The sequence below is a fragment of the Hyperolius riggenbachi genome, chromosome 1, assembly GCF_040937935.1.
Source record: "Hyperolius riggenbachi isolate aHypRig1 chromosome 1, aHypRig1.pri, whole genome shotgun sequence".
Classification (NCBI taxonomy): domain Eukaryota; kingdom Metazoa; phylum Chordata; class Amphibia; order Anura; family Hyperoliidae; genus Hyperolius; species Hyperolius riggenbachi.
In genome coordinates this window covers 97,653,204-97,677,872 of record NC_090646.1, presented here as the reverse complement: position 1 = coordinate 97,677,872, position 24,669 = coordinate 97,653,204, and the positions used below count along the sequence as shown (strand labels likewise).

Genomic DNA, 24,669 nt, shown 5'->3' with positions numbered 1-24,669 from the left:
TGAGTGTGAAGATTATGATGTTCACACTTGTTTTATGACCCTTGTGAGATGGGCCTCCAGGTTCTGAGGGTCACCAAGGGTGTGAACATTGGGGGACCCCATGACTTGTAGTTACGCCCCTGGTCAGTTCACTCATTTTTCTGGTGAAAAGTGTTGAGAGTAGTGTACTTGCACATAACAATACAATAGTTGTTCTCAAGGACATCAAAGCAATTGCAAAAAGATTAAAATCAATAACAACAATTAGACAGTCAAACAAGCCAATACTGTAAACATGTTTTTATTTACGTTTGCTTAGATATATCATACGTATGAAATGTAATTCTCCAGTAAAAGACTTTCCATCCATTAAAAGTCTTTCCAAATAAATACAATACATTTATTAAACAAAGAATAAATCCTTTAATTTCCTCTAAACAAAAATACCTATATCAGCTATATCAAGGAACATGAATGTCATGTAACATCTATATCAATCTATATAATCTAAATCATCTCCTGGATGTGTATTAAGGATTGTACACACGTGTAACACTTCCGCCCGACTATCAACTATGGTCCAAACTTGCTCTGTTGGACGATAGTTGGACCTGTGTACGCCTGACAAACAACGAGAAGAGCGACTGATAACAGGCGGTTTGCCCGATCCAACAGGTGGTTCAAGTCACATGACTGTTGGGCTTATATCCTGCAGTAGGCCACGTATGTGCCAGTGGGCTGAGCGACTTGTACTTGTTATCAACGTGGCCATATCGTGCAGTCCGTCGTTCCGTTTGCGTGCACAGTATGCAAATTAGTTGGTCAATCCATAGTTTGGTGTGTGGAAAAGCACAATCTCTTGGTCATGTGGTGGGTCATGTTGTCGGGTTGGTTGTGCGGTTTTGTTGGATATGTGTACGAGCCTTTAAAGGGAACCAGAGAGGAACGTTAAGAAAAAATAGAACAAGCTTTTATACATACCTGGGGCTTCTTCCAGCCCCATAAGCCTGGATCGTTCCCACGCCGCTATCCTCTGCTTCCTGTATCGGAGGTACCGGGTCCCGTCACTTCCGGCAGACGCGGCCAATTGTCCGCATCACAGGGGCTCCCTCCATACCCTTATGCATGAGGCTGCGCAGTAGGCAGCCGACTCGCGGCAATGACGGGACCCGGTACCGGCGGATCCAGGCAGCAGAGGACGGCGGCATGGGAGCGATCCGTGCGTATGGGGCTGGAGGAAGCCCCAGGTATGTATAAAAGCTTCACCCCAACGTCTCTGGTTCCCTTTAAGAGTATAACTAAGTAGCCACCTGGCTTCAGCCACCATAAGAGATATGTGTAAAGGGGCATCAACACTAAATCTCAAGCACTTTAACACACACACACACTAACACACACACACACACACACACACATATATATATATATATATATATATATATATATATATATATATATATATATATATATATATAATATATATATATCATCAGAGTATTTTCCAGCTGTTGGCAGGCTAATGCATTTGAAATCCTGATTTACACTGACAAGTATGGGATGGCTCCCTGTGGCATAAGAACCTTAATAATCATTGCTTATAGAAAAAATACAAAAAATACAAAATATTATCCTAGGGAGTTTGTGGCCTGGACAGCTCTGACCCTTTTAGGACCAGAGCCGTGTGTGCGCTTTTAAGAGTCACTACGGAGGCGACACCAGAAGACTGAGTGACATCGAAACTGTAGCGAGAGACACAGATAATCCTAGGGGCTAGAGGAAGCCCCAGGTAAGTAAAGCTGCAGTAAAAAAAAAAAAAAAAAAAGCCAGATACTTACCTATGGAGAGAGAGTTCCCTAACCCTGTCCTCAAGGCCCACCAACAGTACATGTTTTGCAGGAAACCCCAAACATACACAAGTGGGGTAATTAGTGTGGTAATTAGTTATTGATTAACTGCCTCTGTAGATTTCTACGAAACATATACTGTTGGTGGGCCTTGAGGACAGGGTTGGGGAACACTGCGGAGCCTTCCCGCTCCTCTCTCGGTCCCCGTTCCAGCGCTGGCTCCCCCATAGCAGCATTCAACCAATTCGGTCAAATACTGCTATCTCCGCCGCTGAAGTGAGGCTTCGGGAAGTCTTGGGGGGCCCAAGTGCTCCCGAAGACGGGCTGCTCCATACTGTGCATGCGCGAGTGCCCTCTATCGCGTAATCATGCGCGCACAGTATGGAGACGCCTGTCTTCAGGAGGACTCAGCTCCCAAAGACGTCCCCCACAGCGGGGGATTCAAACGGGGAAGGAAAGGCTGCACGGAGGGCACCGGGAGTGGAGAGGGATGGCTCATTAGGACCCAGAGCCTTCCCTCTCCTTAGATAAGTATCTGGCCTTTTTATTAAGCATTCGGTTCCCATTTGCTTTAAGAACGAAAATGCAAACCTTTTTCCTCCCAGCTCAGTACATTGCAAATAATTAGGCAAAAGTATTCCAGTGTTTTTACCTAGTTTCTACTGTATATAAATCTTCAAACTAAAGGTACACTAAAAAGTTAATAAGTTAGTTATACAACTGTGTCAGCCCGCTGGCATCACTTGTCCACGTGTCCATGTGTTGTAAAAAGAAACCATAAAGTTCAGTTCTGTGCAGCTATGGAGCCTCATATACAAACCTGAGTTCTATGGGCCTGAACTATCGGTCATTAGGGTGAGAGTCTCGGGATAGATGGCACAGGCACTCCCGGTAATTCCACACACTGGAGGAGGCCAGGATCCATGCCAGTGGATAGGTGGGCCTTCAACACAGCACATATACACCACTTAGGGGGACACCGGCTGAGGGTCCATTGGTTGTAAAAATATCAAACACGGTTACTGCCACATACCCGATCGAGCCCTTGGAACTGAAATATTGATCGGGTGGCCAAAACAAATCATATATAGGCACCCTTACTCATGCTGAAAGATGCTCTGCTACTATACTCTCAAGAGTATTCCCAACCCCCTACTGTTGTCATGGTTACATAGATGTGAAATTTGGCGCTTCATATCTAGCTGTAAATTGAAATGGAAAGTGACCTGCTAACAAAGTCAACTTACAAAGTACCTTGTATGGCACTGTTTACAGCCTTTAAACAAAAGTGAAATAAACTTTTAAGTGTGACTATACCCGTAGATCCACTTTATTGTTGTTTTGTTTTTGGTTTTGGTTTTGTAAAGGTTACACTGTATATTCCCAAAGGCATTTTCAAAGAAGTAAGCTGTTGTAGAATCTTTTCTTGTGAGCTCATTGAAATGCTTCCTTTGTGCTAAGGTGTGACCGTCTTTTTTGTTCAAGGTTACAAGACAGTTTGTTCCTGTCATCCTTTTCAGCCGTGTCTTCCGGCTTATACCCGTCTCACATCTGCATGACCTCACATGGGCCCTTATTCAATTCACTCTTTCTACTAGGTGATATTTTCACATTATAAATAAATAGTTTGTTAAGCCATCAGCAAGCAAGAAAATACTTCCGTCAGTACTTTTTTTTACCTACTTTTTGTACTTTTTCAATTGTAGCGTGCTGAGAAATTATTTTAAAGAGAAAATGAAAAATTATCTCCTAGGAGAAATGTAATTGTAAAGGCAGGCAATATAAAATATCAAATACCTATGGACAGGAAAGGCTCTGGATCCCATAGCGCCTTCCCTGTCCTCTCCTGTAACCCTTGATCCAGCGCCATCACCCCCATTTCATTTGCCAGCTCTGGAGGCTTCAGAAGCACTTGTGTACCCGACTGCTTCTGGAGACTGGCAGCTCCTTACTGCACATGCGCAAGAGCATGCATAAGCCTGCCCACGCATGTGCAGTATGGAACCGCCCATCTTCGGAAGCACTCGGAGACATGAGTGCTTCCGAAGCCTCCCAAGGGCTCACAGACGTGTATTCAAACAATTGGTTGAGTGCACACAACTGGGGTGACAATGATGGAATGAGAGGAGCAAGAGAAGACAAGGAAGGCTCCATAGGATACAGAGCCCTTCCTGTCCATAGGCAAGCATCTGACTAAGAGATGTTAGAGAAGTGACTTCTGTTGAACAATATCACTTGGAAACATTTTAGTTAATGTAGCTTTGGCAATCGAATTAGTGCATGCTTCTGCATCGGTCTAGAAGTTCTGTTCACCATTAGGTAGATGTGGAATCTTCCTTTAGATGCTCATATTTTGCAGAAGACATCAAATAGTGAGTAAGTTGAATGCATTCTATAGAAAATAGAAAAGGGAAGGGCAACGTCTATGATAACAATCCAGGGGATGATTCCAAACACTGTAGCCTCCAGTCCATTGTCATACTGTGGGCGGCATCCAAAGGCTGGCGGAATCCAAAGCTGCAAGAAAAGCACAATATTATATTACTGACCTTATTCTTCCCTAACTTATATCACATTTCCATTCAATTCCTGATTGTTCTCATGCTACATGAATGAAGAAAATCTATGGATACCTACATGTGATCCTAGAACTAGCCATTGGATTTAATAACCTGATTTAAAGATGAACTGGTGTATAACTTAACAAGTTAACATATACAGTGCTGCCCATAATTATTCATACCCCTGGCAAATTTTGACTTGAAGTTACTTTTATTCAATCAGCAAGTAATTTTTTTGATGGGAAATTATATAGGTGTCCCTTAAAAGATAATAAGACGACGTACAAGAGGCATTATTGTGGGGAAAAAAAACATTTCTCGGATTTTATTTACATTTGAGCAACAAGTGTCCAGTCCAAAATTATTCATACCCTTCACAAACTGTCACAGTCTGTGGGAAAATCCAAAGTTCTATACCATTCCAAATTGTCCAAGCTGTTCTAATTACCCTGCTTAATTGGGAACAGCTGTTTTAATCAACTCAACAGGTGAAAAACAGCAGCTCTCTGCAGTTGGTTTGTGGACAGTCATGGCTGAGACTAAGGAGCTCAGTGAAGACCTGCGGCTGCGCATTGTGGCTGCTCATAAGTAAGGAAAGGGCTACAAGGCCATTTCTAAATGTTTTCAAGTTCCAGTGGCTACAGTGCAAAGTATTGTTAAAAAATACAAGATGTTCCGCACTGTGGAAAAAGCTAAAAATCCCAGAGGACGTGGTCTGAAGCCAAAAGTGACATCTGTGCTGGCTAGGAGGATAGTGAGAGAGGTGAAAAAGAATCCCAGGATCACCACCAAGACCATCCTGGTGAATCTGGGCTCTGCTGGTGGCAATGTCTCAAGGCAGACAATCCAACGGAAACTGCACACTGCTGGGTTCCATGGATGCAGACCAAGGAGGACGCTACTTCTCCAGATAAAGGCACACAAAAGCTTGCTTGGCCTTTGCAAATGCTCATCTGGAAAAAGAAGAAGACTTCTGGTCTTCTGTGTTATGGTCAGATGAAACAAAAATTGAATTGTTTGGTCACACAATGATGTTTCCTTCATTTGACATAAAAACTGAGAAGCCTTCAACTCAAAGAACACCATCCCCACTGTCAAACATGGTGGTAGGAACCTAAAGCTTTGGTTGGTGTTTTTCAGCTAATGGACAAGGGAACCTAATCACAGTAAACAGCACCATGAAAAAAAGCAATACATGAGGATCCTCAACAACATCATGCAGCCTCCAGAGAAATTTGGCCTTGTGCACCAGTGGGCATTTCAGCATGACATTGACCCAAAACACACAGCAAAAGTTGTGAAGAAATGGTTAGCAGATAACAACATTAACATGTTGGAGTGGCCCAGCCAGAGTCCTGACCTGAATCCAATTTGAGAATCTGTGGAGGGAACTAAAGATCAGGGTGATGGCAAGAATTTTTAAAGAGATAGCTCACTACAGCCCCTGTGTTAGCTTTTGCAGACTTTTCCCTGCCTTTTAGGCTACAGACAGATGTTAGTATACATGGGTTAGGGGGTGTATTGTCACGGGAGGGAACAGGTGATACCTATGCTAGCAGAAGTTTGCATGAAACTGAGAAAAACCCAGCTAACTATAGCTCATTTAAAGTTAGAATTGTTAGCACTGGTCTGGACAGGGACAGAGAAGTTCAGTGAGTACTTGCTAGGTTTTACCTTTGAGGTCTGGATGGATAACAATCCACTGGTCCATCTGCAAACTGCAAAACTTGGGGCCTTGGAACAGCATTGGGCTGCCAGACTCTCCAAATACAACTTTACCATCTACTATAGGCCAGGCAAGAACAACTATGCCAATGCACAGTCCAGGTTCCCCAGCAGGGGTCCAAATAGAGATGAGGATACCGAAGCGGAGGAAGTGGAAATTCCAGACCTCGACAGATTACAAGTGAAGACTTGTAGTAAAGTTTGTGGACAACATATGGTCACCACCACTTTTGGAGCTTTTGAATGGCAGAGCCTACAGAATGCTGATCCCATCATGACACCACTGATAGAGGCTGTGAAAACCTGTAAACTGCTTAAGTTGAAGGACCACTGCAAGTGGCCGGCTGAGAGTGTCCGATTGTTGTGAGATTGGGCCCGTTATGAGTTAAGAGATGCAATTCTGTACCGAAAGGTTCGACTAGCCCCAGAACCTGATCTTACCTGGCACTGTGCCGTGTGGGAAGTGTCCCTGTGGCTGAGAGAATCCACCAAAATTCTGGACAATTGGGGACAGAAAAATCTACTAGCTGGCTGCTAAGGTAATGCTTTTGTGTGGGAATGGATGCCGTCATGGAACAAGTTTGTTGGCGCTGTCCCGTGTGTGTCAGTGTGAAAGGCAGAGAGACCAAGGTACCATCAATGCAATGTCATACTTCAGAGCCATTGGAAGTATTAACAGTGGACTATTTGACACTGGATGTCTGAAGAGGGGTACAACCATGCATTAGCGCAGGGGTGCCGCGAGGCACCAAGCAGACCACGCGGCCACTTGGGGCCTCAAGGTCTTAGGGGCCTCGGCGGCTCCGTGACGTCGGCGTGACGTCACTGTTTTCCCGCAGCCCAGCGGGGCTGGCAGAGCAGAGCAGGGCTACGGGAAGATGGCCGCCGCCGAAGCCCTGCTCTGGAGACTATTTATGTCTCCAGTACAGGGCTTTGGGTGGCCATCTTCCCGTAGCCCTGCATTCAATCAGTGCGGGAGATTGGAGGAGGGAGGGAGCTCCGTGGGAACTGCGCGCCTAAGAAGCCGGCCGGGAGACGGGGAGAAAAGACTTCTGCCAGTGCCAGGTGAGTAAATTCTTTTCTTTTTGCAGCCCTAATTGCGTTTATCTGCTGAAAATGTGCCCTAATTGCGTTTGATTTCTGCTGAAAATGTGCCCTAATTGCGTTTGATTTCTGCTGAAAATGTGCCCTAATTGTGTTCGATTTCTGCTGAAAATGTGCCCTAATTGCGTTTGATTTCTGCTGAAAATGTGCCCTAATTGCGTTTGATTTCTGCTGAAAATGTGCCCTAATTGTGTTTGATTTCTGCTGAAAATGTGCCCTAATTGCATTTGATTTCTGCTGAAAATGCGCCCTAATTGCGTTTGATTTCTGCTGAACTGTGCCCTAATTGCGTTTGATTTCTACTGAAAATGTGCCCAAATTGCATTTGATTTCTACTGAAAATGTGCCCAAATTGCATTTGATTTCTGCTGAAATGTGGCCCAAATTGCGTTTGATTTCTGCTGAAATGTGGCCCAAATTGCGTTTGATTTCTGTTGAAATGTGGCCCAAATTGCGTTTGATTTCTGCTGAAAATATGCCCAAATTGCATTTGATTTCTGCTGAAATGTGGCCCAATTGCGTTTGATTTCTGCTGAAATGTGGCCCAAATTGCGTTTGATTTCTGCTGAAATGTGGCCCAAATTGCGTTTGATTTCTGCTGAAAATGTGCCCTAATTGCGTTTGATTTCTGCTGAAAATGTGCCCTAATTGCGTTTGATATCTGCTGAAAATGTGCCCAAATTGCGTTTGATTTCTGCTGAAAATGTGCCCTAATTGCGTTTGATTTCTGCTGAAAATGTGCCCTAATTGCGTTTGATTTCTGCTGAACTGTGCCCTAATTGCGTTTGATTTCTACTGAAAATGTGCCCAAATTGCGTTTGATTTCTGCTGAAATGTGGCCCAAATTGTGTTTGATTTCTGCTGAAAATGTGCCCAAATTGCGTTTGATTTCTGCTGAAAATGTGCCCAAATTGCATTTGATTTCTGCTGAAATGTGGCCCAAATTGCGTTTGATTTCTGCTGAAATGTGGCCCAAATTGCGTTTGATTTCTGCTGAAATGTGGCCCAAATTCTGTTTGTTTTCTGTTGAAATGTTGCACAAATTGTGTTTTTATTTTCTGGTGTCTGGGGTAACTGTTGCTGCATTTATTATTTAATGGTCATAGTTGGCTATATTTGCTGTGCTACGGTTAAGCTCCGCCTATACAATGTCATGGCAAACCCATCTTTCGGCACGCGCCTCAATCACACCCACATCCATTTTTCCCCGCAAACAGCCCCGCCCCAATCCGCCCTTCTCCACCCACATGTCATGGCCACGCAAACTTATGCGGGATAGCCACACCCATTTTTCACCGCCGCGATAGGGCCACTTACTAGAGTCCGCTTGGGGCCACAAAAACCTTAGCTGCACCCCTGCTGCTGGTCTCTGCATAGCCACTGATACACGCTCTACTTCCTGCTAATCAGGAAGTAGAGCGTGTATCAGCAGCTATGCAGAGACCAGCGCAAAGTGATCAGCGATTGGAACGGCAGGGAGGTAAGTTGCTCTATTCAAGGCTTCTCTGTGCTAACTCTGCAGCGGAAGGGTGAGCATGGAGGGCGGCCCCAGGGAGAGGAAGGGAGGGAGAAGTCGAGTGGCCCTCCCCGTAGCTGTCTCCCCCCTCCATTATGGGGGGGGGGGCACCTACCTATCTAACCTATATTGCGGGCACCTACCTAACCTATACTGGGGGCACCTACCTATCTAACCTATACTGGGGGCACCTACCTATTTAACCTATACTGGGGCTCCTACCTATCTAACGTATACTGGGGGCTCCTACCTATCTAGCCTATACTGGGGGCATCTATCTATCTAACTTATACTGTGGGCATCTACCTATCTAACCTATACTGGAGGCACCTACCTATCTAATCTGTACTGGGGGCACCTACCTATCTAACCTATACTGGGGGCACCTATCTACCTAACCTATACTGGGGGCTACTACCTATCTAGCCTATACTGGGGGCACCTACCTATCTAATTTATACTGTGGGCACCTACCTAGCTAACCTATACTCAGGGCTCCTGCCTATCTAACTTATACTGCGGGCACCTACCTATCTAACTTATACTGGTGGCAACTACACTGGCTACCTATATTTGAGGCATCTACCTATCTAACCTATACTGGGGGCACCTACCTATCTAACCTATACTGGGGGCAGCTATACTGGCTACCTATATTAGAGGCGCCCACCTAGCTAACCTGTACTGGGGCACCTAACTATCTAACTTATACCAGGGGCGCCTGCCTATCTAACCTATACTGGGGACAGCTATACTGGCTACCTATACTGGAGGCACCTACCTGGCTAACCTATACTTGGGGCGATTATACTGGCTACCTATACTGGAGGCACCTACCTGGCTAAACTATACTGGGGGCGATTATACTGGCTACCTATACCGGGGCACCTATGCCTGGCTACCTATACCGGGGGGATCAAGACCTGACTAACCTATACTGGGTGCACCTATACCTGGCTCCGTGGGGGGGCGCGCAATTTTTACATCCTCGCCCTGGGTGTAATTTAGCCTAGAAACTGCACTGATTTCTATTCACAAGACTGGAAGGGGCAGCACGGTGGTTTAGTGGTTAGCACTCTCGTCTTGCAGTGCTGAGTCCCCGGTTTGAATTCCAGCCAGGACACTAGCTGCAGAGAGTTTGTAGGTTCTTCCCGTGTCTGTGTGGGTTTCCACCAGGCACTCGGGTTTACCCATACATCCCAAAAACATATAGCTAAGTTAATTGGCTTCCCCTGGACTATGATACATGCACTACACAATACAGTACATACATATGACTATGGTGGGGATTATATTGTGATCCCCACTGAGGGACAGTTAAAGTGATAAGACAATACATACTCTGTACAGCACTGTGGAAGGTGTCAGCCCTATATAAATACTAAATAATAATTATAAAAGGGGCAGGGGTAAGAGGGTAAAAGGTGCCTTGCCAGGGGCACCTAAATGACAAGAAAGGACCCTGACTTTTGAACAGGAGTAGTTCCTTAGCTACCGTATCTTACTTTTTCTATCAGCAAAACTTTGACACGTACATTTTATATACAGGAGGTTCCTGGTTAACAAACGAGATAGGGTCTGTAGGTTGGTTCTTAACCTGAATCTATTCTTTAGTCAAAACACTGTCCCATATCTGTCCCCTGTACCTCCTCTATGCCCCCCTGTGCCTCCAGTGTCCCCCTCTGTGTCACCTCTTTTCCCCTGTGCCTTTAAAATGTACCTGAGGCGACGTGACATGATGAGATAAACTGAAAGAGTTAATTTCTAGGCATGGAAGTAACAGTTTCTGTCTTGTTAGTACCATGTCAGCAATATAGTAAACATCACTGATAAGCAAATGACATCCATAATTAAGTCTGGGATACTTAATAGGCTGCCACTGATTACAGACAGTAAAACATTTAACCTTCTTTGTAAATGTTTAAATATAAAAGAAAACCATGGGATACTTAAAAAAAAAAAGTTTAGGAGGCGGAGGATAATATAATTCACCTCGGGTTCACTTTAATGTCCCCTTCATCCCAATCAGTAGCTGGCCGATCCGGCGACTTTGGCTGAAGTTGCGTGTGGGTGCCCCCAGCGTGTACCCTGTGCGTCATCATGCTGGTCGCCGTAAGAGTCCTGCGCATGCACGGTTCTCTAAAGACTGAGCCGCACATGCGCAGGACTTTTACAATGACCGGCATGATGACGTACAGGGTACACCCTGGGGAGAGGTACGCGCAACTTCACCCGAAGTCACTGGATTACCAGAGTCACCAGTGGAAGCGCGGCAGGGACCCAGAGGACGCTGGGGGACCTTGCCGGCTAGGGGCGCTGGAGGAAGCCTTAGGTAAGTCCAGATTTTAATTTTAACTGTCTGGTCAGGGTCCCTTTAAGAAACAGAGGTACCAGAGATTATCCATTTATTCTACATGAATGGTTATTTAGGTGACGTATTATTGAGAAGGTTATAACTGCTTCAGGAATACACCGTCCAGTTGTAATTTGTAAAGCGAGACCAGAATAGATAGAAGGAGCAGTGCAGTGGAGACTTCCCAGCACTACCACTTGTTCCACAGAATACAATATGATCTTTCAAGTGGAGGGAGCGACCCTCCTCTTGAAAAACTCAAAATTGGATAATATAGGGTATATAGATAATAAAATGCGAATGAGCTAAGTGAATCATCATCGTCATTAGTTTTGGTACCCGTAAAATCTTCTATTATTGTCTGATGACATTATTTTAGACTTACCGACATGTTACAAAGGAACAAAAGGACTGTTATGTTCTTTAGCAGTGATTTCTTAAAGCTCCATGTTTGGTGGTTTCTGCCAGAACACTGATTTTGCTGTTTCTTGGCTTCTAAGTGTGAAGACTGTCCCATTCCAGAGCTTCCATTTGAAGTTTTGAATTCCGTGCTTTGAACAGGCACCAAGGCACGACCCGTCACCACGGGTATCTCGATATGAGTCACTTTCAGATCGTCCTCTAGATTGTGATTTATGTAGGTAATGATAAATAGGTTTTGGAAGTACTTCTCTACTATGACCAGAATAGAATAAGGCAGAGTATACCAGGAGTACGTCGGGTGACTTCTTGAAACCAATATCGCAATGATGGAACCCCACGATGTAATCCAAGAACCGATGGCAGAACCCACAAGTAAATCAGAATCGAGTTTTATGGAGGGACTCTTCTCTTTCATTATAGGCTTTGCTTCTATTTTATATATTATAAGTCCAATAAGCGTCCCTATGCACATGATGCCCAGGACTGCCAAAGAATAAAAATAGTAAACGCTTAGAGCAAACTCACTGTTCTCCTTTGATCGTCCAATATTCACCAGGTACGTTACAACGATGCCAATTGTAACTGCTAAAACTGAGAGTCCTATCACAGTCCCTGGGGCCACACCGTGAAACCTAAATTTAGAGTTGTGATGCACATTGCCCAATTGGTTTCCAATATTTTTCCAAAGGACATACAACATTGCAGAAGCCAAAATCTGATACTCGATGTTGAATGGATAGATGTAATAGATTCCTTTTTTAAAATCTTTACATAGATCTATAGAACAGTTGCATTCTGGTACGTCAGCCTCTGCAGAGTAGAATAAAAAAAAAAAGAGATGGAATTAAGAAAAGTGCACATACTGTTATCCTCAGACCTTCCAATGATTATATTATCCTCAGACCGTCCAATGATTATATTATTCTCAGACCTTCCAATGATTATATTATCCTCAGACCTTCTAATGATTATATTATTCTCAGACCTTCCAATGATTATATTATCCTCAGACCTTCTAAAGATTACATTATCCACAAATCTTCAAAAGATTATATTATCCTCAGAACTTCTAAATATTGTATATCGGTAATCCTCCTCAGACCTTCCAAAGGTTATATTATCCTCAGACCTTGCAAAGGTTATATTATCCTCAGACCTTCCAAAGGTTATATTATCCTCAGACCTTCCAAAAGTTATATTATCCTAAGACCTTCCAAAGGTTATATTATCCTTAGACCTTTCCAAAGATTATATTATTCTCAGACCACCCAAAGGTTATATCATGCCAGACCTTCCAAAGATTATTTTGTCCCCAGACCTTCCGAGGCTTAAGCCACATATACACGCTCAACAGCAGTCTTTTATGCAGCACAATTGTTGAACAACTTTTGTTGAAACAACAAAAAATGTCTCTTGCTATTGTTCAAACAGCTGATAAGACTGAGAAGAAGTCAAATCCAACTGTGCGGCCACACTTTCCTCTCATGTTGTGACTCCTCCTGCTTCCCAAAACAGCCCTGAGCAGGCCCGGGCGGAGGGAGGCCCAGTGATTTTTTTTTTGCAGGGGGCCCGGGGATTTCTAGTTATGCCCCTGGCTACAGCGGCACCCAACTCACTCGGCCAGTGCCATGTGCCAAAACCACCTGCTTCTCCAGCTCCCTGTGGACTGTGGGCTCTCTTGCTTTCCTCCCAGGCAGCTCCGATCCTCCTCTGACAGCCCCAGTCTCATCCTTCAGTCGGCCCGGTCATGCCATGCTTCACATGCATGGCCCCCAGTAGTAACTGCTCAGATGCAAAATGCTCCCTGTAATTGGGGGTGCATGTGTGGCTGGGTATGAGCAGTAAAACGCGACTGGGCTGCATGAAGGAAGAGACCGGGCTGGCCAATGGAGGATTGGAGCGGCCCAGGAGGATGGTGAGGGAGGCCAAGGTCCACAGGGGCTGGAGGAAGCCCCAGGTAAGTATACAGGAAGCACTTGGATTGGTCTTAAGTAGACTTGATGATGCTTATAACTACTTAAAATGAGCCTCTGCTCAATAAACGTATGTATTTTATAGTCAGGAGGAATAACAGCATCCCTGAGATGGCAGCAGCCTTAATAATCAGATGCCAATGAACTGATAATTTTTCTGGTAAGAGAATAAAATCAGCATTAGTTTTAACCACTTGAGGACCAGGGGATTTTTCCCTTATCTGTGCTGCGTGGGCTCTTCAGCCCACAGCACAGATCGTGTTTGCAGCATGGCGATCAGACTTCCCCCCTTTTTTCCCCACTAGGGGGATGTCCTGCTGGGGGGTCTGATCGCCGCCGGCTGTTTGTGTTTTGTGGGGAGGGCTCCTCAAAGCCCCCCTCTGCAGCGCTATTCTGCCCTCCCTCTCCTTCCCTCCCTCCCCTCCTTGCTGTGGGCGGCACAGGACGGCGATCCGTCCTGCACCGCCTCTGATAGGCTTCAGCCTATCAGATGCCGGCGATCCACGGCCAATCAGAGGCCGGGGATCGCAGATCTCCTTTACGACGCTGCTGCGCCGTAAGCGCCGAATGATGTAAACACCAGGGATTTCTTCCCCGCGTGTTTACATTTAGCCTGCGGGCCGCGAACAGAGGCGCGCAGGCTGTTCACGGAGACACCCTCCTTGAAATGACATGGAACGGCCGGCCGTTTCCATGGAAACACCACTGCGACCTGCCGACGCCTACCGGCGTTAGGCGGTCGTTAAGTGGTTAAATATACATCCATTACAAAAATATTAGCTACAGGAAAACTCTAGGTTTTTTCAAAACATAAAGTGCTTCACTGACTACCGGTAAATGTGCAATACATGAGGAATTACTGTGCAATAAACAAGTATTCTAAAGTGCACGAAATAAAGGTTTTTGCAAAATCAACTGAACTACAGTATACACTTCCAAACCAGCTTAATGGTACTCATACACGGTACAATATAAACATTAGATTTTCCGATTTATTTGACCAAAACGATTGAATCGAATGAAAGTTAAAAATAATCTTTTTTTTTTCCAATTAAGAAAAACAAACGATTATGCCTTTTTTTTCAATAAAAATCTGATTGGACATGTTGGAAAAATCTTTATATTCAATCTAACGGAATATTTGAACGCAATTATCTAATCGAAAAAAAAAATGAAAAAATTGTACCATGTATGGGCACCATTAGAAACTTGCATACATTCTAGTTCAAGTGGTATGAAACCCAGCATTTCTTCTTTGCTCTAAAAGATTATTTACAGCATATTATATACTACCACCATTTTTATTTGTTTTTACTAGAACAGCATTCAACTAGTTAAACACAGGACTTACAAGCTCCCTGCAGGGAAAGCTGGATGCATCCCAACTGGAGATAACATTATCTTGTGTTTACTTAATTGTATCAAGTGAGGAATGTAAACATTCTATGGCAATTCAGACCCTCCAGAACACAGACAGATGCTCAGAAAGCATTTCTGGGTACATTACAATATGATTACACCAGTTATGAATAAAATGATAACTATATGGGATATAAAAAGTAGGAAAACATGTTTTTATTGAATATTATGTCAGAGTTTTATACCGCTTTCAGATATACATTTGATGTCCCACTTACTCAGTGTTAAGTTTAGAAAGCCGAGAGACTTCAGTCTTTCCATGTGTTCCTCCAGCTGATGGTCCGATTCTGTTGCTACGGCGCTTGCCCAGAGGAGTAGGTTTGTAAACACAGAGTGTATTAAGCCAAACCTAAAGTAATTTTAACAGTCTATTGTTAATAATGATAATATTTAGCAAAGAACTTATGGACATAGTCCAACAAGTTTATTTTCATATAGACATTTTACTTCAGACCTCACATTGCTTCCAAAGCATTTTATTGGTGGGTCAAACTTGGGATAGACAGTGGTGTAACTACAAATCATGGAGACTTGGTTGGGTGAGATACACATGTGACATATATGGACTGTCTGTATGGATTATATAGGAAGATTACTGTTCACATCTGATCGGATCTATAAAGTTACACTTGAGCCCCTGGAGCTACCCTCGACCCTCTGGAAGTACTCTGGAGGTAACTTTAGGTCAGCATAATATGTTTGTTTCATTGCAGTTCCACCTTTATCTTAACCGATTTTATCTGGGTTTTGCACAATATGTTTTCATATTCATGAAGGCCGAAGACCATACTGTCCATTGCCTGTCCTTCAAGATACCAAACTGGACCATGACAGGGGCTCATCGGAGCTCCATATCTGCTGGGTTCCAGCGTGTAGCCCTGCCACCTTGCAGAAAAAGGCCCCTACCTTTTCTATATCTGCAAGGGGGCAGATCTATGCACCGGAACCTAGCACGGAGTTCCAGTGAATCCTATTAAACAGACAATGTGTTGGGACACTCAACTTTTAAGCAGTCTGAGTTTTTTATGTACACCAGAGATGCATTTTAACTTAACTTAGGATATTGCTGTAAAGTAGCTGTGAAAGGCACCCTGAACAAAGAAAATAAATGGAATGTGGACTTACCTGGGGCTTCCTTCAGCCCCTGACTGAAGTCGTGGATGCGCGGCCCGTCTGCATACAAAATTTGCATAAACCTGCATCAACGCAGAATTATTGCATCTCAATGACCATCCCTATTAGTGACACAACTACACAACAGGCTTTATTCTTACAGCAGAGATGTAATTTATTATATATAAAATGTTCCTGTGTACATATCAGATATACAGTCACAACCAGATATGTATATCTGACTTTAAAAATATGATAACTGCTTTATTGCTGCAGCACAAGTAACTGCTTTTTGATTGGTTTATTTCATTTTTGTGGACTAAGCTCTGCTATTACTGTATATATATAAATTATGTATCATGACTATTATCTGAGAAATAGAATATTTTATCATATTTTCTATTTTAAGTGTAAAGTTTAAATTCATTAGCCGTCAGAGTCGGAGTTGGTGCTTTTCTTCTCGACTCCAAGTACCCAAAAATTGCTCCGACTCCTCGACTCCAACTCCAACTCCACAGCCCTCAGGGCTGGAATTACCATAAGGCACTGTAGACATGTGCCTACAGGCGCCTGGTGATGGAAAAGTGGCTCACTTCCCTCCCTTAAAGCCTCCCTCCCTCCCTATGCATGAGTCCCAAGCAGAGCGTAAATCAGGGGTTACTCACCCAGCTCTTGGCATTCCACTGATGAGAGCTCCCAACAGCTGGGGGCACCACTAGCTACTTGCCGTTAGCCAAAGGTACCCTCATTGTTAAAGCGGACCTGAATTCAGAACGTCCTCTCTGCTCTAAAAGCTACACAACAGCATAATAACTTTTAAACAAAAAACATTTCTATGTTACACCTGATACCAATCCTAAAATAAATCTGCACTGTTTCTACTTCCTGATTCATGGAAGCAGACATATTGTTACCATCCTGTGCTTTCAAATGAGCTTATGTGCCATCTCTGCCATAGGCAGTCATGTGACACGGGGAGAGATCAGATTACAATTTGTGATTAGACACAAATGTCTAATGTCTTTACGTTTGCCCTGCTCTCTCTAACTGCCTAAGTCATGCTGGGCAAACTCACGCTTCTCAGTTCCTCTGGCGTGGTTATATAAAAAGGCCCCCCACTGCACTCTCTGCCCTGCAGGCATTGAGGGAGGCAGCTGTCAATGCGGACACGGCAGCGTAATGAGCCGCTCTCCCCCTTCGTCCGTTTGCCGGTACCTTGTCTCCACTGTAGCGGCTGCGCAAAGAGCCGCTCTGCCTCTCGATTAATTCACTCTTGATGACGTGGCTGCGCATTGATGCGCTCTTCATCTCCGTTCAATCGCTGATTCTCTGCTGCCCTGTGAGGACGCGCTTGTGCAGTACAGCTGAGTCGGCGTTACTGCACTGACAGCTGCCTCCCTCATTGCCTGTAGGGCACAGAATGCAGCGGGGGCCTTTTTATATTACCACGCCAGAGGCACTGAGGAGTGTGTGAGTTTGCCCAGCATGAATTAGGCAGTTAGAGAGAGCAGGGCAAAGGTAAAAAAAAAAAGGAATAAACCATCTGTTATTTATTTTCACACTCTCGGACAAGTCTTCCTCTACTATGGGTTTACAGTTACAAAGGTCCGTCAGAGTTATTTCAGGGACTGACGGAAACAGGGAACAGTGACATAAGGATATTTAAAGGACCATGACAGAAAATAAAAAAAAATTGCACAGTGAAGCTTCTTTATGGTTTGTATAACTACTGTGGGGGTGCTTAAAAATCATGTTTCGCTATAGTGGTCCTTTAAGTGTTGGATAGAAATCCACAACCTGTATTCCATTAATTTTCTTTGACCCTCACACTCAGACAGCTATTCACAACCTTTAGCAAAACACAACAATAGACAATGAAACATTGCAGGTGTATTTAAGTATTCCATATTTCAAACCTCACTGTTTTCTTTCTACAGACTTATATATCAGGTTGCAATAACATTGCCTGAGTCATTGGAAGAGGCAGGTCCACATAGAAAGGTTGGTATTGTGAAAAGTTCATGTTCCCTTCTTATCCAAGTCTTCTTATCCTTCTCTCTATGCCTAGCATTGTCTGGAAAGAGTTTCTCCTTGTTTTCTGCACCCAAAGATTGCACAATAAACAATCATTTGGGGAACCTACAATTTCTGATTAGAAGGCCTAATTGTTACCAATTAATGAAAACAAATTATGTTGGCTGGGCAACACTAAAGTACGTCAATGTACTCTTGAATGACAGGCAGGCCTTTATACTATCAACTCAGCTACATGTTAGCTTATTATCAATTGTGAGCCATGATTTAACACCTGAACAGAGTAAAATTATTTAAATTAAACAGAGGATGTACCTGCAAATGAATATTACATACTTACGTGAGCCATCAGTTCCTCTCAGAAGCTCACCATTTTCTTCTTACAATGATTCATTATATCAGTTGCTGTCAGATATATATCAGTTGCTATCAGTTACAACTGAAGGGACAACTGATGTGCAAGGTAATGTCCATGTTTGCCTACGGCTCAAGTCGGTGATATTACAGTTTAACAGTATGCTGACACAGAAGCTGTAAGGGCTTCATCACCTTTTTTTAAAGGATGGACGATGGAGAATTCCATCGCTCACAGTGGACAAACAGCACACGGGAGAGGACTTAGGCCCTGTTCAGACTATGTGCATTCCTAGCCGTTTTTACAGAACGCATACAAAAAGATTTTACACATAGAAACGGCTACTAATGTTTTCTAATGGCCTCGTTCACATGTATGCGTATGAGACGCATACGTTTCTCATCCGCATTGCTCCACGCAGTTCTGTGCGTCACGCACAGAAACGGACGCAATGAAAGTCTATGGACGCGTATCAAAAACGCATACTATTGCGTTTTAGCATACGTTTCCCTCTGCGGTACCCATAATTTTTTATCCTGGGTCACGTGTGTGTGCAAAACGCAATAGAATACGCATTTGAACGCAAGAAAAACGCATGCATTTTTCAACTTGCGTTTCTTTGAATTTATACGCGTTCTACAAACGCTGACGGTCTGAACAGGGCCTAAAGAGATTGATGAGTAGACTAAGTGGGAGGTAAGTATGACGTGTGTATGTTGACTTTTAATTTGCAGTTCGGGTTTATCAGTAGCCCACAGGACTATCGCTGACAATTCTAAAATTTGAAATGTATGTGTATGCATATCTATAAAATGTACATTCGTTTCAGAGTAAAATGCACTATAAAATTATTTTTCCCTTCATTGCAGTCACTTACAATAGGTTGTAAAATGCTGACAGACCTGACTAGTCCATTTCCTTATGAGGGAATCTGAGGGTTAGCTATTATGCTGAAAACCACTTACAACAGTAGTTGCTCAGTCCACTGCCTTAATAGTATATGAGCAAGTAGGGAGGCTGGCCTGCGTCTTTCTATAGGTCCTTTCCATAGTCCTTTTCTAAACATTAAAGGACATACTGTATATTCCTGCGTATAAGACTACTTTTTAACCCTTGAAAATCTTCTGAAAAGTTGGGGTCGTCTTATACGCCGGGTGTTATTGATGCCGGGTGATACGCCCTATCCTGTTACCGATTCTCAGATCTCGCTGCTGAGGGAGCGCAATCTATTCTTCCATACCACTCTGATAAACAGGTAGACAAGGACAGCTGACCAGTCTAGGAGAGTTGACCAATGCAACAAGTCAATTGACTATATACTGTTATATACTGGGTAACACATACAGTACAGCACCAGTATCTGTTCATACACCACACCAGTACATTATTATTTTTTTTATTTTAATTTGGTGTGCATTGGAAGAGGGGTAGTCTTATACGGCGAGTATATCCCAAACTCTATATTTTAACTGGAAAAGTTGGGGGGTCGTCTTATACGCCCAGTCGTCTTATACGCCAATCCCCCAAAAGAAAAAGGACTAAACAAAAACCTGTCAAATTTGTCCGATTTTTTTCTGTCTACTGTAAGCGACGGCAACAAAGGAAAAAAGTAATTGATACTGCATTTTACTATGGGAGACGTGAACTTGTTATGAGTATGTTTACACAAGTATTTTAAAATGTACAGTTTTTGGCAATAGTGGTCTTTTAACAATGAAGGGAATTTTGTTTAACTAAAGACTCCACCCGAAACTCATATAACTATCATCCTATTATATAAAGTATTTTTTTATGGTGCTTTACTTTACCTGTTTTGGGTGAAAGATACCCTAAATGGTCAGAAAATTACCAATTTTACCTATTTACCTGGGTGTCAGTGGTTGTTTATCCCTTTATTTCGGAGGTAACCAGATAACACTACAGTTGCCCCTTACTATATTACCTATGTGTCCTTTTCAGGGAACATGGCCGAGGGAAAGAGTCCCTTGCTCCTCAACATTGCTACAAAGGTACTTTGCAAGGCCCAGGGCTTCTACCAGCCCCCCTTCAGCCGTCCTGTGCCCGCGCCGGTCCTTTACGATCCTCCGTTCTCCCGCAGGCGCAGGACACTATTGCGGACTCAGGCCCTCCGACTCTGAGTCGGCGAAAATGAAGTAAGCTGCAGCGAGAGAACAGAGGATCGTAGAGGACCGGCGTGGGCACAGGACGGCTGCAGGTAAGTGAAACTCTTTTTTTTTCCGGATGTATCCCTTTACGACATGCCTCTGCCACACCCCCACCACACCCCTAGTCACAAGTACTAACAATAATTCATGAGAAAAAGGCACAGGCCCTGATTCACCAAACTATGGTAAGATTGACGTGCACGGGTAGCGCTCAGAAATGTTACCTACCAATGCGGAAGTCACTGGAGGAGCCGGGACTCAGATGCGACATGCTGCAGATTCTCTGATCCAGCATGCAATGGAAACTGTTCCATTTGCCGTGCTAACGGAACATTTGTGCATTGGTTACAGTTCGACTGCATTTATGTAGCCACATCGCACTGCGTGTAGTGGAAACAGGCCCTTAAACAAATTGTAGTCAAGAAATTCATAAAATTATATAGCTCTGTACATCAGTCCTGAAAGAGCAACATAGGAGGAAGAAAAAAGTGCAGAGGAATCTGGTTCCCATAGAGGGACTGTCTTCCAATAAAGGCACAGTTGTGAGTTATGGTAGCACATGATTGTGAGGAGCAAATCTTCATAAGAGCCTTATGAAACTATAACTTTATTGAACCAATATTAAACTTTTTCCCAATGGGCTTAATCTGCCTGTGTGTTGCAAAGGTAACACAAACTGTCATTTTTGTAGTGCAAGCGAATAAGGCCCCGTTCACACTGCACGCGTTTCCAGCCGCATTTTGGAAACGCGTGCAGGTGGCCGACACGCACGACATCAGACATTGCATAGAGTGCAATGTCTGATGTTCACACTGCATGCGTTCCGGACCTGTGCGGTCCGGGAACGCATGCTGCACGCATTTTTTGCCAAAACGCATGGCTGTCCCATTCACTTTTCAGTGATGGGATCAGCCACGCAACGCATACAAACGCGGATGGCGTGCGTTCGTACGCGTTGCGTTCCGTGTGCGTTCCCGTCCGCGTTTGTAATGTGAACGGGGCCTAAATGAAAGAGGCTAGCTGTCTGCTTTCTATGGACAATTTTTTTTCCTGCAAAGAGAACGTGTTTGGAGTTAAATATCAAGACGATGATGTCATCTTACTCACCTTTCAAGGGTTTTGAAAGACTTGATCACATCTTTTGAATGACACCACAGGAAGTACACCTATAATATATAGAAAAATATATTTGTTTAAGGATTATTTAGAGTGTGAGGAAGTTTGTATAGCTCTAGAAGTTTCATACTTTTTCCATTTTCTGCTTTGTGGATAGCCCTAAGTCATGTTTGTACTGCTTTGTGTTTTTGTATGTATTTTTATATATTGTTTTTAAATCGTACAAGTGTAGAAACATGTAGTGTATTTTTAAGTTATATTTTGTATACTTTGACAGGCAGCATTTCAGTTGTAATAAAGCACGCCCATACCTATATTAGCTATTTATTGATTTAGTCACATTAGTCCCAGGAGGAGGGACTATTTGCACAGCCAAAAGGAAGGCTCGGGTTCCAAAAGTGAACCTGAGATGAGAGTTATATGAAGGCTGGCATATTTATTTCCTTTTAAGCAATACCAGTTGCCTGGCTGTTCTGCTGATCCTCTGCCTCTAATACTTTCTGCCATAGACGCTGGACAAGCATGCAGAAGATCTGGTGTTTCTGACAATATTGTCAGAACTGACAAGATTAGCTGCATGCTTATTTCTGGTGTTATTCAGAAACGACTGCAGACACAAAGTGGCCTCAATTCACTAAGCTTTATCAAACACTTTATCAAACATTTGATAATTTACCTCATGGGTAAAATCTAATTCTGAATTCACTAAGATGTTATATATTTATCGAATGTTTTCTTGATAAAACGTTCAACAAATCTATAACATCTTAGTGAATTCAGAATTAGATTTTACCCATGAGGTAAATTATCAAACGTTTGATAAAGTGTTTGATAAAGCTTAGTGAATTGAGGCCATAGATTAGCAGGGCTGCCAGCAGGGGGGTTGCTAGCCCCAAAGATCAGTGGCCTGTGCCCCGTATCTATTCAGGGGTGCCCCAGATGTCCCCCAGGAAGAGTCAGCTGTAATGCCTCAATGGCAAGCATGCTGGGAGCTGTGGTGCATCAGTCGGGTATGCTGGGTGCTGTGGTGCCTCTATGTTCGCATACTGGGTGCTGAGGTGCCATGCTAGGCACTATGATGCCTTTATCTGGCTATTCAGGGAGCTGTGATTCTTCTATGAAGGCATGCTGGTAGTTGTGGTGCCTCAATGGAAGGCCAGTGGGAGCATGGGAGGGGGTCCACTTGAAGGTCAGGGAATGCTATGGATGGACTGGCAGATAACCTGGCGGCAGGCCAGCCCTCCCAGCAGAAACCCAGAAGCCAGGTGACTATGTTTATGTGATATGCTGGGGCAGGCCTAACTAGACCACTGTTAAGTTCATGTAAATTTGGCTCCACCCATGACCACACCCACATTCTGATGCGTGACCACACCCATTTTCTGGCTGGAGTGCCCAAAAGCGCCCCGGATCTCTTAGGATCCTAGCAACGTCCATGGCTGCCAGGCAACTGGTATTGTTTAAAAGGAAACAAATATGGCAGCCTCCATCTAACTTTCACCTCGGGTTCACTAAGCCAGATAAGGAGAGATAATTAATTTTTGTAAACCACATTTTGCTTTAAACTGTAAGCATAGATTTTGCTCACAGTTGAGAATTATTTTTTTTAATTTTTATATGCAATGGTCACAAAGTCTACATTCAGCAAATAATACAAATGATTCCCAGCAGAAGTTGAGATTGATTTTGCTATGAATGGAGTACAGATCATCACTTATTGTAAGAAACATGGCAGGCTGGGTGATTAAACACAGAGCAAACACTTCACACACTCTGTTGCAAGAAAGACAATTCACTGGCGACAACAATGCCTAGAGACTCCCACACAGCGTACAGAGCAAGTTCAAGCTGCTATGGAAGCTTTGGTGTTGAGGATTACTCTGTCAATACAAAAGACAAAATACATCCACCACAACATCCCTGAACCTGAGCATGTGGGTGTAACTCTATGATGCTTCAACTGTTCAAGTGGAGTCTATAAACACTGGGAAAATGTGATTACCGCACTACCTTGTGTGATAAATCCATTCTTTTCTGTTCTATTCAACTTTGTCTTTCTCCTGCTGTCTATCGATCTCATTCTAATAATAAAAGGGAACACGAGACATGTGGCATAGCAATAGGGCATGCAGAGGTTGTGACTGCACCAAGGCCTTTGGACCAGAGGCAGGGCCATTTATGTATGCAGGTAAGATAGAAAACAAAGATAGTTGCTATGTGTTTAGCCTCGTTCATCGCTGTTGGTTAAAGATCTAGCGCTTGATTCACAAAGTGGTGCTAACCCAGTTAGCACGCCTAAAAGACTTTGGACGTGATAACTAGGGTGCTAACTGGGTTAGCACCGTTTTGCAAATCTGATTGCGAGCAAAGTCACGCACACAAAACTGCGCGTGCAAAGGTTGGTGCACACGAAACTTTGTATCGCGATGCGACGAAAACGGGGCACTCGAGGCTCCTATAATGACGCATTGGGTGCGACTTTAACGTTGCATGGTGCGACGTTAAAATCGCACCCAATGCATTCCTGAGCACCTATTCCTGAGCACCTATTCCTGACTACCTATTCCTGACTACCTATTCCTGACTACCTATTCTTGACTGCACCTATTCCTGGCTGCACCTAATCTTGGCTACACCTATTCCTGGCTACACCTATTCCTGACTATCTATTCCTGACTACACCTATTCCTGACTACCTATTCCTGCAGGGCTGGGCCGAGGCAGAGGCGAGAGAGGCTCCAGCCTCAGGGCGCAGTGTAGGAGGGGGCGCACCACTTACTCAGCTATCATTACACTATTGTGTTTGAAGTAGAGAGAAATAAGAAAAGGGGACACATGGCAGTGACTGCAAGCCAGATAACTAGAGATTAATGTATTGGGGGCCCTGGGGCGTCTCTTAGTTTAATAGCAATCAGTGTGTGACGGCTGGGGTGAGAGGGATGGAGGGGCGAACTTTGGTGTCTCAGCCGTGGGTGCTGGAGGACCTTGT

At 43.8% G+C, this 24,669-nt stretch overlaps 1 protein-coding gene across 1 annotated transcript in view; it reads right to left on the bottom strand.

Moving 5' to 3' along the window:
• Window positions 1-4,123: 4,123 nt before the first annotated feature.
• LOC137545809 (proton channel OTOP1-like) overlaps window positions 4,124-24,669 on the bottom strand; it is a 32,613-nt gene continuing 12,067 nt past the window's right edge. Inside the window, exons 3-6 of the mRNA XM_068267459.1 lie at window positions 21,672-21,730; window positions 15,116-15,246; window positions 11,468-12,315; window positions 4,124-4,340 (exon numbers count right to left, since the gene is read on the bottom strand). Coding sequence (XP_068123560.1) covers window positions 4,170-4,340; window positions 11,468-12,315; window positions 15,116-15,246; window positions 21,672-21,730 — 1,209 coding nt within the window. The 3' untranslated portion in view covers window positions 4,124-4,169. The remainder of the gene's footprint in view (window positions 4,341-11,467; window positions 12,316-15,115; window positions 15,247-21,671; window positions 21,731-24,669) is intronic.